The sequence below is a fragment of the Ovis aries genome, chromosome 7 (genome assembly GCF_016772045.2).
Source record: "Ovis aries strain OAR_USU_Benz2616 breed Rambouillet chromosome 7, ARS-UI_Ramb_v3.0, whole genome shotgun sequence".
Classification (NCBI taxonomy): domain Eukaryota; kingdom Metazoa; phylum Chordata; class Mammalia; order Artiodactyla; family Bovidae; genus Ovis; species Ovis aries.
Window position 1 is genome coordinate 52,591,107 of NC_056060.1, and position 13,296 is coordinate 52,604,402.

The 13,296-nt window shown below is 39.5% G+C and overlaps 1 protein-coding gene across 2 annotated transcripts in view; it reads left to right on the forward strand.

The window, feature by feature from the left end:
- NEDD4 (NEDD4 E3 ubiquitin protein ligase) overlaps positions 1–13,296 on the forward strand; it is a 143,507-nt gene that overhangs the window by 33,100 nt on the left and 97,111 nt on the right. The window contains exons 5-6 of one of the 2 annotated variants that reach the window (XM_027971804.2): positions 8,293–8,346; positions 9,566–9,592. In XM_027971804.2, coding sequence (XP_027827605.2) covers positions 8,293–8,346; positions 9,566–9,592 — 81 coding nt within the window. The remainder of the gene's footprint in view (positions 1–8,292; positions 8,347–9,565; positions 9,593–13,296) is intronic. The other variant, XM_027971806.2, reaches the window with a different exon arrangement.

Sequence of the window (13,296 nt, forward strand, 5' to 3'; positions counted from 1 at the left end):
TTGTTTTCCCTTATACCTTTCATTTAACTATGACCCTGTAAACTGTTTTTTGTGACCATAGCTTTACTCCTATTTTTAATAGAAATTTAAAAAATAGTCTCATCAAAAAATTCACACATAGCTTAAAAAGAAATAGTATAAAGAAAGGGGCTTATAGTGAAGAGCGAAAAACTCTGGTGCCTCATCCTCAGCCCTCCTATTCTCTCTTAACTGCTCTAAACTGTTTCTGTTTGTCATTCTGGTCGTTATTCCCATTCTGATGAATAGTTCACACATCCCTGTCCCAGACTGACCTCCAGCTATGATAGATGAGTAGATCGCCAGTTTATGTTTGCTTTCTGTCCATGGTCGCAAGAAGCTTGCCACGATCCCAAACAACATAGCCTCCCACGATGATGTCCAGAGGTAGAAAAGGGAGAATTTCCCCCATCGTGTCTCTTTTAAAAGGTGAAGAACCCTTTTTTGAAACTTTCCCCAGAAGACGGCCCCTCATAGGAGTCTAGGTTGGAAATGGTTTTTCTTCAAGAAGTTAAAGCCATTGTTTTATCAACATTGAACGTGGTATTGCTATTGAAAGGGCTGATTCTTGTTCCTTTGAGGGTGATTCTTCTCTCTGTGTGAAAAAAACTGATGATTTATCTTTATCCTGGTGTTTTACAGTTTCAAAGTATTATGCCTTGTGTGTGCAGTGTCATCATATTGGGCCTTTGATAAGCATTTCAGTTTAAACACCACTGTTTCCCTTCAGTTCTGAAGCTTTTATGTGAAAAATTTCTCTAATTTTTCCTTCCCTCTGTTTATATGACTGTTTGGAGATTCCAGCTAGTTGGATGCAGGGTCACCTAGATTGATTCTTACCTTTCTCAGTCAAAATTCCTCATGTAAACCGCAGAACACAGAAAATGATTCGAGTGGCATTTTTCTCACATATTTCAAAGATGACCTTATCCAGTACCTTCCTAGATACATAGGAGAGAAATCAGTAGGTAACATACAGTAAATGTCTTAGGACAGGGGTCAGCAAACTTTTCCATAAAGAGCCATATAGTAAATATTTTAGATGTCACACAGATAGGAGGCAAAAAGTAAGGCTGCTGTGTAGCCATTTAAAGGGTAACCATTTAAAAATGTTAAAAAAAAAAAAGAAAAGAAAAACTGTTGTATGGGCTGTTTAAAAAAAAAAAAAAAGAAGCAGGTGCCTGGCAGGATTTGGTCCATAAGCTGTAGCTTATTCAATCTCTGTTTAGGGCATTAGGACTTAATTTTTTACTGAATCTGTTCAGAGAATCCTCTTTTTATTTTCTCTCATGTTTTCCTTCAGCTTAGCTATCTGTTCTACATTTTGAGAGATTTCTGCAAATTTACCTTAGATTCAGTTCAGTTCAGTTCAGTCGCTCAGTTGTGTCTGACTCTTTGCGACCCCATGAATCGCAGCATGCCAGGCCTCCCTATCACCAACTCCCGGAGTTCACTCAGACTCGTGTCCATTGAGTCAGTGATGCCATCCAGCCATCTCATCCTCTGTCGTCCCCTTCTCCTCCTGCCCCCAATCCCTCCCAGCATCAAAGTCTTTTCCAATGAGTCAACTCTTTGCATGAAGTGGCCAAAGTACTGGAGTTTCAGCTTTAGCATCATTCCTTCCAAAGAAATCCCAGGGCTGATCTCCTTCAGAATGGACTGGTTGGATCTCCTTGCAGTCCAAGGGACTCTCAAGAGTCTTCTCCAACACCACAGTTCAAACGCATCAATTCTTTCAATTCAGCAGTCATTTTCAGTTGCAACACCACTCCATGCCTCTTAATATAGTGTCCTATTTTGGTCTTATAGATTCAAGACTTCTGTAGATATTTCTAAGGAAACACTTTACAATTTTTAAAGGTGTTTACTTTTGTTTCCTAAGTATTTTTTTCCTTTGGGGACAGTTTTTATGGTTATACATCTGTGATCTCTGCTAATATAGTTATACTTAACAGTGACACAATGGAAAAATCATCTATTGCTTCTACATATGAAAAGCACAAACATGTAACAATTATATTTTTAGTTACCATTTATACATTACATATTAAAACTGATGGTTGCATTATTGTTGAACCTCTATCTGAAATCAAAGAGGAACTCTTTCATAATGTGTGTGTGTCTGTGTGTGTTTACCAGAGGTTTAGGTGCCATATGAATATTCTCTCATTAGGGCCATTGACCCCTTTGCTTCAACTTTCTGTTCTGTTTTCAGTTTCTTCAGAAGCCCTGCTTCGTTGCTTTCCTCCCCACTTCATCTCTTCCAGAAAAGTGTTGATATTGCTCACCTGCTGGGCCCTTGCATGTGCATATGATCTTTGCTGTTTTGCTTTTATGCTGATAGCTTATGGTGAACAATGTCGGATTCGTGATCTCCGAAGATTTAACAAGACCAGGGACCAAGCTTGATCCCTCAAGCGCTTTGGTGTAGCAGAGTTTTATTAAAGTATAAAAAGGGACAGAGAAAGCAAAGATATTACCAGTCCCACTCTCACTATATATACAGTTTAAGAAAACAGGATTAGTCAGAAGGTTTTCAGGAAGGAGAAATATGTCCTCAAGCAGGATACGTTATTGTTATATAATCCTTACTAAGGAATGTAGATCTTTTTTTTTTGGGGTACAGTTCTTCTGTGTATTCTTGCCACCTCTTCTTAATATCTTCTGCTTCTGTTAGGTCCAGACCATTTCTGTCCTTTATCGAGCCCATCTTTGCATGAAATGTTCCCTTGGTATCTCTAATTTTCTTGAAGAGATCTCTAGTTTTTCTCATTCTGTTGTTTTCCTCTATTTCTTTGCATTGATCCCTAAGGAAGGCTTTCTTATCTCTTCTTGCTATTCTTTGGAACTCTGCATTCAGATGCTTCTATCTTTCCTTTTCTCCTTTGCTTTTCCCTTCTCTTCTTTTCACAGCTATTTGTAAGGCCTCCCCAGACAGCCATTTTGCTTGTTTGCATTTCTTTTCCATGGGGATGGTCTTGATCCCTATCTCCTGTACAATGTCACAAACCTCATTCCATAGTTCATCAGGCACTCTATCTATCAGATATAGGCCCTTAAATCTATTTCTCACTTCCGCTGTTTAATCATAAGGGATTTGATTTAGGTCATATCTGAATGGTCTAGTGGTTTTCCCTACTTTCTTCAATTTCAGTCTGAATTGGCAATAAGGAGTTCATGAACTGAGCCACAGTCAGCTCCTGCTCTTGTTTTTGCTGACTGTATACAGCTTCTCCATCTTTGGCTGCAAAGACTATAATCAATCTGATTTTGGTATTGACCATCTGGTGATGTCCATGTGTAGAGTCTTCTCTTGTGTTGTTGGAAGAGGGTATTTGCTATGACCAGTGCATTTTCTTGGCAAAACTCTATTAGTCTTTGCCCTGCTTCATTCCGTATTCCAAGGCCAAATTTGCCTGTTACTCCAGGTGTTTCTTGACTTCCTACTTTTGCATTCCAGTCCCCTATAATGAAAAGGACATCTCTTTTGGGTGTTAGTTCTAAAAGGTCTTGTAGGTCTTCATAGAACCGTTCAACTTCAGCTTCTTCAGCATTACTGGTTGGGGCATAGACTTGGATAACTGTGATATTGAATGGTTTGCCTTGGAAATGAACAGAGATCATTCTGTCGTTTTTGAGATTGCATCCAAGTACTGCATTTCGGACTCTCTTGTTGACCATGATGGCTACTCCATTTCTTCTAAGGGATTCCATGGAACAACAGACTGGTTCCAAATAGGAAAAGGAGTACGTCAAGGCTGTATATTGTCACCCTGCTTATTTAACTTATATGCAGAGTACATCATGAGAAACGCTGGGCTGGAAAAAGCACAGGCTGGAATCAAGATTGCTGGGAGAAATATCAATAACCACAGATATGCAGATTACACCAATCTTATGGCAGAAAGTGAAGAGGAACTCAAAAGCCTCTTGATGAAAGTGAAAGAGGAGAGTGAAAAAGTTGGCTTAAAGCACAACATTCAGAAAGCTAAGATCATGGCATCTGGTCCCATCACTTCATGGCAAATAGATGGGGAAACAGTGGAAACAGTGTCAGACTTTATTTTGGGGGGCTCCAAAATCACTGCAGATGGTGATTGCAGCCATGAAATTGAAAGATGCTTACTCCTTGGAAGAAAAATTATGACCAACCTATATAGCATATTGAAAAGCAGAGGCATTACTTTGCCAACAAAGGTCCGTCTAGTCAAGGCTATGGTTTTTCCAGTGGTCATGTATGGATGTGAGAGTTGGACTGTGAAGAAAGCTGAGCGCTGAAGAATTGATGCTTTTGAACTGTGGTGTTGGAGAAGACTCTTGAGAGTCCCTTGGACTGCAAGGAGATCCAACCAGTCCATTCTGAAGGAGATCAGCCGTAGGATTTCTTTGGAGGGAATGATGCTGAAGCTGACACTCCAGTACTTTGGCCACCTCATGAGAAGAGTTGACTCGTTGGAAAAGACTGTGATGCTGGGAGGGATTGGGGGCAGGAGGAGAAGGGGACGACAGAGGATGAGATGGCTGGATGGCATCACTGACTCGATGTATGTGAGTCTGAGTGAACTCCAGGAGTTGGTGATAGACAGGGAGGCTTGGCGTGCTACAATTCATGGAGTCACAAAGAGTTGGACACGACTGAGTGACTGAACTGAACTGAACTGACTGAAAGAATGTAGAAAAAAAGTTTGTCCTTTCTTCCTCCTTGAGAATTCCAGACCCCTGTCTCTGCCTTGAGAGCCCCAGACTCCTTTCTCCTCCTCAGAGACCCTCGACTTCTTATCAATTTGCTTAGGAATTGACTCTCTCAGTGCCTTTTAGAAATTCCTTTGCTATTATGAAAATAGGATCTCAAGAGGGAGAGAATTAATGTTTGTGTTTAAGCTGTCCTTCTTGAATTAGAATTCTCACCACACGTTTTAAATTGTATTCTTGCATTTACCGTGTGCCTTTGATATACGCGCCCCCCCCCCCAAAGTAAACAAGTGTTTTATGGTGTTTTTATAATTCAGTAGGCACCTATTCCTGGAGGAAGAAATGGCAACCCATTCCAATATTCTTGGCTGGGAAATCCCATGGACACAGTGTGCTACAGTCCATGAGGTCACCAAGAGTCAGACACGACTTAACTGAACTACAAGAACAGAGAGCTATTACATACTGTTAACTTCAAAAATGGAAGGATGTAGTCAGTTTTCTAATAACTGAAAATGAAGGGGAGTGACTGGGGAGGTAACACTTCAGAGTGACGTTGACATTTGAGCTGAGGCTTGAACAAGGGGTAAATTTTGGACTTGTTGACTGGAGAAGATATTGCACATGGAGTGACCTTAGCATGCACAGAAGTGCAGATCAGAAAGCTCAGTAAGCAGTAATTAGACTGTTGTGGGATTAGAGCATAGGGTGTTGGTGTATTTGTATGGGCAGGGGACAATTACAGGACACAAGGCTCAAAAGGCAAGCTGGGCTCAGATCATGATCATTCTGTGCCCAGGCATTCGATTGATTTTCTTTAGGCCACTGGCAGTAGCTTTTGAGTACAGCAGTAAAGAAAGCCTAAATTGTCTTTCAGATAAGTCACTCCAGTTACAGTAGGAAAGATAGATTTCAAAGATAAGATAGTTGACGTAGAGCCTCCTGCTAGGAAGCTATTAATTATAGTCTGAACCAGGACAGCAGAGGCCTGTTCAGGTCACATCTGATATCAGTTGTCTTAGCAGTACTCATTAAACATCTTCATTGTCTACCAGGTATTTTGTTAGGCACTGAGACTTTTTGTTTTTTTCTCTTAAAATGTTTTTCATGGCCTTCTTCCCTGTTCTCACTGGGACCATCAAAGGCAAAGCTCTCAACACTTCATGCCTGAGTTACTACAGCCACAGTCCCCGTGGACTCCAGGGTCTCTCTCTAGTCTTGTTTATTTTGTGTATCACTCACAAAATAATATTTACATGTGATCTTCATCCTTTTACTTTTTTCCTTTGAAAACTTAATTTTCTCCCATACCAATCAAGTTTGGTTTTTTTTTTTCCAATCAAGTTTTAGTTCATTTTCTGGATATCAGTGCCTTCAGCTTGGCTCTTCCCTAAATAACCAAATTTTTCTTAAGACTTTCTACCATAAAAATGTTATTAGTTGATTTTCCTAGAGCACACTCATTCTGCCCCCATGCCTTTCTCCCCTGTGATCTCCTTGCTGTGAGTATTCTCTGTATTTTCTTACTCAAATTCTTCCCATCTTTCAAGTTTTAGCTCAAGTGTCATCTCCCCCAAATATCCTCTACATCTTCCTAGAAAGGATTATTCTCTTATACTGTTTTTCTATCCCCAAAGCATATCTAGCCCTTAATTGTGGCTTCCACCCTCTTGTTCCTCCATGGTCACAGTATGGCTGCAGGGGTGCCAGCTGTCCTAACCAAGTTCCACATAGGAAAGAGGAGTACAAAGGGCAAAAGCAGCGGCTCTTCTAGCTGAGTCAGCCCCATTTAAAGAGCTTTCCTGGAAGTCCCACCAGTGACTGTCGCTAGACTGGCCTCTTTGGTCACCACTAGGTGCAAGAGAACTTTTTTAGAGAGTCTTACTGAGAGTTTCCCCGTCCATCACTAACTCCCAGAGTTCACTCAAACTCACATCCATCAAGTCGGTAATGCCATCCAGCCATCTCATCCTCGGTCGTCCCCTTCTCTTCCTGCCCCCAATCCCTCCCAGCTTCAGAGTCTTTTCCAATGAGTCAACTCTTCGCATGAGGTGCCCAAAGTACTGGAGTTTCAGCTTCAGCATCATTCCCTCCAAAGAACACCCAGGGCTGATCTCCTTTAGAATGGACTGGTTGGATCTCCTTGCAGTCCAAGGGACTTGCAAGAGTCTTCTCCAACACCACAGTTCAAAAGCATCAATTCTTCAGCGCTCAGCTTTCTTCGAAGTCCAACTCTCACATCCATATGTGACTACTGGAAAAACTATAGCCTTGACTAGACGGACCTTTGTTGGCAAAGTAATGTCTCTGCTTTTAAATATACTATCTAGGTTGGTCATAACTTTCCTTCAAAGGAGTAAGTGTCTTTTAATTTCATGGCTGCAATCACCATCTGCAGTGATTTTGGAGCCCCCAAAAATAAAGTCTGACACTGTTTCCACTGTTTCCCCATCTATTTCCCATGAAGTGATGGGACCAGATGCCATGATCTTTGTTTTCTGAATGTTGCACTTTAAGCCAACTTTTTCACTCTCCTCTTTCACTTTCATCAAGAGGCTTTTTAGTTCCTCTTCACTTTCTGCCATAAGGGTAGTGTCATCTGCATATCTGAGGTTATTGATATTTCTCTCGACAATCTTTATAACAGCTTGTGCTTCTTCCAGCCCAGTGTTTCTCATGATGTACTCTGCATATAAGTTAAATAAGCAGGGTGACAATATACAGCCTTGACGTACTCCTTTTCCTATTTGGAACCAGTCTGTTCTATGTCCACTTCTAACTGTTGCTTCCTGACCTGCATACAGGTTTCACAAGAGGCAGGTCAGGTGGTCTGGTATTCCCATCTCTTTCAGAATTTTCCACAGTTTGTTGTGAACCACACAGTCAAAGGCTTTGGCATAGTCAATAAAGCAGAAGTAGATGTTTTTCTGGAACTCTCTTGCTTTTTTCGATGATCCAGCAGGTGTTGGTAATTTGATCTCTGGTTCCTCTGTCTTTTCTAAAACCAGCTTGAACATCTGGAATTTCATGGTTCACGTATTGCTGAAGCCTGGCTTGGAGAATTTGAGCATTACTTTACTAGTGTGTGAGATGAGTGCAATAAAATTAATAATAAGTTAAAATCCCATCTGTATTTTTACATGCTTGCAAGTATTTAAAGTTTTGAAATTGTGTCTTTTATTGTATTTCAGAAAAAAATGGGAAAATAAGAAACCAAATCCACTTTGTTGTTATGGTAAAACTTAGAAAATGGTTGACATGTGATGAGTCTTGGCTTTTGTATTAAGTTTCACGTGTTATTTAAAATACATTGTAAGGAACAAGAATTAGGAAATGGCAATGTTTACAAGCATTTATTTCTTCATGTCTGTGGCTTGATGTTCACTTCTTTAAAAATTGAGAGTAGAGTTGATTTACAGTGTGCTAGTTTCTGGTGTATAGCAAAATGATTCAGTTATACACACAAACACCCAGGTATGTGTGTGTATATATATTCTTTTCCATGGTAGGTTATTATAAGATACTGAATAGAGTCCCAGTGTTCACTTGTTTTTAAGAAAAGGTTGTTTTTTCCTTACTTAGGTTCATCCTCAGCAACACCGGCTTCTATTTGAAGTGTTTGATGAAAATCGATTGGTAAGTCCTACCATACAAACATAAACTGTGAAGTGAGGGTATACTTGAGTAACAAGCAAAAGTAGGCCAGGAATCTGTGAAGTGAGAGATGCTTTTGAGGTGGTTATGGAAAGACTGGGCAAAGTGGTGAATAGAATTATTTTCCCCTGCCTTTCCTGGTGCTCCTCTCTGCTCTTCTTTTCTCCCTGGAACCTCTCCTGATTATCAGTTCTCAACAGATTTCATGGTCTTCCTCAAGGTCTCTCACGACAGGAGATACAGAAAAGTCAGCCTCTTGGCCTGACCTTTCTGCACACTTATGCTGGTACCCTGGTTGATAGTCCCAGCCTCAGGAGCCTTCCCCTCCACACTCCAGTGGAGATCTTGAGGTTGCCTGTATCCAGTTAGGACATCCCATCCTCTCCCTTATCTCCACTCTTCTATTGAATACAAAGGAAACCTCTCTAACTCATGAAATTAAGTTCTCTAAAGAATTGCAGGTGTTCAGATACACAAAAAGCAAATATAACCTGTTTTTATTTTTATAAAAGGATAGTTGTGATTCCTAATTTCCTAAAGACTGTCTTGAAATCCTACCCTCTTCCTAATTTGTCTTGAAACTGTATTTCAAACCTTTTTAGCATTTTACATTTACATTTTAAACCTGTAAGATTTGAATATGGAGCCATAACAACAGTGTTATATAGTCAAAGCTTATCAATTACTAAACAGAAGCACAGCAAGAATTAAAACAATTTTATTCATTTTGTAGCTAACATAGAAACTAGATTTATTAAAAACTCTATTTTTAGTGTTGGACTATATAACACTTGGTTTTATAGATGTGATAACTGTACTAGTAACAGAAGATATTGGAGAAGGGAATGGCAACCCTCTCCATTCCATGCCTGGAGAATTCCACGGACAGAGAAACCTGGCAGGGTACAGTCCATGGGGTCGCAAAGAGTCAGACACAACTGAGCTACTAAGCTCAGCACAGCACAACTGAAGACATTTAAGATGAAATCATTAATTAGTATCATTATAGGCAAAGGTACTTTTTATGCAGCCAAGGGAGACTTCATCACTAACTTGGCAATCTAGTTTTGTAAGGCTCAGTGACAGATGATGATTTGCTTATCATTTGGTTAGTCACAGAGCTTTTTATTTTCTGTTTGTATTTTTGCCTTTTTAAAAATAAAATGGAGAATGTTTTCATTTTTTCCTTCTGTTGCTACAGCTCTGTTTTCCTTCTGGATGGGACCAGGTAAAATTTAGTATTGGTGTTTTGTAATCATGAAATAAACATACAAAAATATGTATACTATAATATTTATCTTAAATAATAAGACAAATATCTGTATGTTTATTATTCAACTTAAGAACTTGAACATTACCAAAATCTTCAAAGCATCCTTTAACCCTTCCAAAAGCATCTCCTTTTTCTCTCCCACAAGTAGTAACCACTGTCCTTAAAGTTGTGTTTATCATTTCTTTGCTGTTAAAAAAATTTTATCATGTATACATGTATCCCTAAAAAACATAGTGGTTTCCGTTTTCATATTTTTGGATTTACTAAAATAGTAGCACTGTGAATACTTTCCTCTGTCACATGCTTTTGGCTTAAAATGATATATTTGTGAGGTCAGTCTATAAGAACATATTTCACAAATGCATAGTTTTCTCTTCATCTGCAAATGCTGTAATACCACAATCTATGTATTTATCCTCCTTAATAGAGAGTGTTGTTTTCAGGTTTGTGCTATTACCAATTGATAAATATTCTTGCTGTGTTTCCTGATACACATGTATGATTGTATCTCTAAGGTTCATATTTTGGGCTTGAATTGCTGGTCATGGTATTACTGTGTTATTTTTCCTGTTGTTCGTGATACCAGTGGACTTTCTCCTTGATTCTTGGGCACATCATTGGTGAACTGTTTTATTTGAATTATTTGCATACTGTACACAAGGAGGGATAGCTCATGCTGATGCTTTCCACCCTGTTTATAGTTATCTAGTCTTTTTGCCAGTAATCTTAGTATGGTGTAACTCTTTATTGATGAAACTAATATTTGTCATGCTCTGATTAGCATTAACACTCCTTGAGCATTTACTGTGTATAGGGTATATACAGGGTGTCATGATATGTCAAAAGAAAAAAAGCATTGCTTACAATATTAACAATGGATTTTTTCTAAAAGTAAAAAGAAAATAATGCATTGATCAGCATATTATAGATCCCTATACCAAAGAGTCAGAATTCCTTGTAGTCCAACTTGTGTTTTGGTATATTAGCTTATAACTCTAGACAAATTATTTAATCCTTCCGAAGATATTTTCTCATGTTTAAAAAATAGGGGTAACAGTATTTGCCCTACCTATATGATAAATACATTATGAAAATAAAATGAGATAGTAGCTATTAAAGCACTTTAAAAATTTTCATCATTAATATAATGTGTGATTTAGAGTTCATGGACTTGTGCATTTATGGTTGTCTGATATGTGAACCATGAACTTCCTGATGTTCAAGCTGGTTTTAGAAAAGGCAGAGGAACCAGAGATCAAATTGCCAACATCTGCTGGATCATGGAAAAGCAAGAGAGTTCCAGAAAAACATCTATTTCTGCTTTATTGACTATGCCAAAGCCTTTGACTGTGTGGATCACAATAAAATGTGGAAAATTCTTCAAAAGATGGGAATACCAGACCACCTGACCTGCCTCTTGAGAAATCTATATGCAGGTCAGGAAGCAACAGTTGGAACTGGACATGGAACAACAGACTGGTTCCAAATAGGAAAAGGAGTACGTCAAGGCTGTATATTGTCACCCTGCTTATTTAACTTCTATGCAGAGTACATCATGAGAAATGCTGGACTGGAAGAAACACAAGCTGGAATCAAGATTGCTGGGAGAAATATCAATAACCTCAGATAAGCAGATGACACCACCCTTATGGCAGAAAGTGAAGAGGAACTAAAAGCTTCTTGATGAAAGTGAAAGAGAAGAGTGAAAAAGTTGGCTTAAAGCTCAACATTCAGAAAACGAAGATCATGGCATCCGGTCCCATCACTTCATGGGAAATAGATGGGGAAACAGTGGAAACAGTGTCAGACATTATTTTTGGGGGCTCCAAAATCACTGCAGATGGTGATTGCAGCCATGAAATTAAAAGACACTTACTCCTTGGAAGGAAAGTTATGACCAACCCAGATAGCATATTCAAAAGCAGAGGCATTACTTTGCTGACTAAGGTCCGTCTAGTCAAGGCTAGACGGTTTTTCCTGTGGTCACGTATGGATGTGAGAGTTGGACTGTGAAGAAGGCTGAGCGCCGAAGAATTGATGCGTTTGACCTGCGGTGTTGGAGAAGACTCTTGAGAGTCCCTTGGACTACAAGGAGATCCAACCAGTCCATTCTAAAGGAGATCAGTCCTGGGATTTCTTTGGAAGGAATCTTGCTAAAGCTGAAACTCCAGTACTTTGGCCACTTCATGCAAAGAGTTGACTCATTGGAAAAGACTGTGATGCTGGGAGGGATTGGGGGCAGGAGGAGAAGGGGACGACAGAGGATGAGATGGCTGGATGGCATCACTGACTCAATGGACGTGAGTTTGAGTGAACTCCAGGAGTTGGTGATAGACAGGCAGGCCTGGCGTGCTGCGATTCATGGAGTTGTAAAGAGTCGTACATGACTGAGTGACTGAACTAAACTGAACTGATATCACATTTTGTGTGTTAATTATAGTATGCCATTTTGGGCATACATGATGTTCAGTACTCTGTTATGCATTAGAAATATAGTTTTTCTCAAGAAGCTCACTTTACTAGCAAAAGGGAACAAGAAGTAATTGAGAGTGGTGCGCATCATTGTAATGCTCTGATTTGTTGCTGGTCCTGAAGTGTACAGATTACCTGAGATGTCATAGAAGCTATAGCCGTTGATGGAATAACAAGCTTGATTGTGTAGCAGTAAATTGACTTGTGCACTGTAAATGTCATTTTACCTTCTCCTGTAGCATTCACAACTAAGTTAGAGACACATCCCTTTCCTAGAAAGATTCTCTTTGGAAATGTATGGCAAAGAGCAAATATACTTAAGGAGAAAGAATTTCTAATATTCTGGAAAATGTTTGCAATATAAGTGATATGTTTTCAGCCAATTTTAAGAACCTGGGGATTATAAACTATCATAGTTTGGTAATGGTGTTATTGAGGGTGATGGGATGTTTGAGAATGATGTGCCTTTAAATGAATTCTACATATACCAATACAAAAGTTAGTGCTTCTGTGTCACTCAGATCAGTTCAGTCGCTCAGTTGTGTCCGACTCTTTGTGACCCCATGGACTGCAGTACACCATACTTCCCTGTCTATCACCAACTCCCAGAACTTTCTCAAACTCATGTCCATCGAGTTGGTGATGCCATCCAACCATCTCATCCTCTGTTGTCCCTTTCTTCTCCTGCCTTCAATCTTTCCGAGCATCAGGGTCTTTTCCAATGAGTCAGTTCTTCACATCAGGTGGCCAGAGTATTGGAGTTTCAGCTTTGGCATCAGTCCTTCCAGTGAATATTCATGACTGATCTCCTTTAGGATGGACTGGTTGGATCTCCTTGCAGTCCAAGGGACTCTCAAGAGTCTTCTCCAACACTACAGTTCAAAAGCATCAATGCTTAAGCACTCAACTTTCTTTATGGTCCAACTCTCACATCCATACATGACTACTGGAAAAACCATAGCTTTGACTTCGTGGACCTTTGTTGGCAAAGTAATCTCTCTGCTTTTTAATATGCTGTCTAGGTTGGTCATAACTTTTCTTCTTCAAGGAGCAAGCTTCTTTTAATTTCATGGCTGCAGTCACCATCTGCAGTGATTTTGGAGCCCAGAAAAATAAAGTCTCTCACTCTTTGCATTGTTTCCTCATCTATTTGCCATGATTTTAGATTTTTGAATATTGAATTTCAC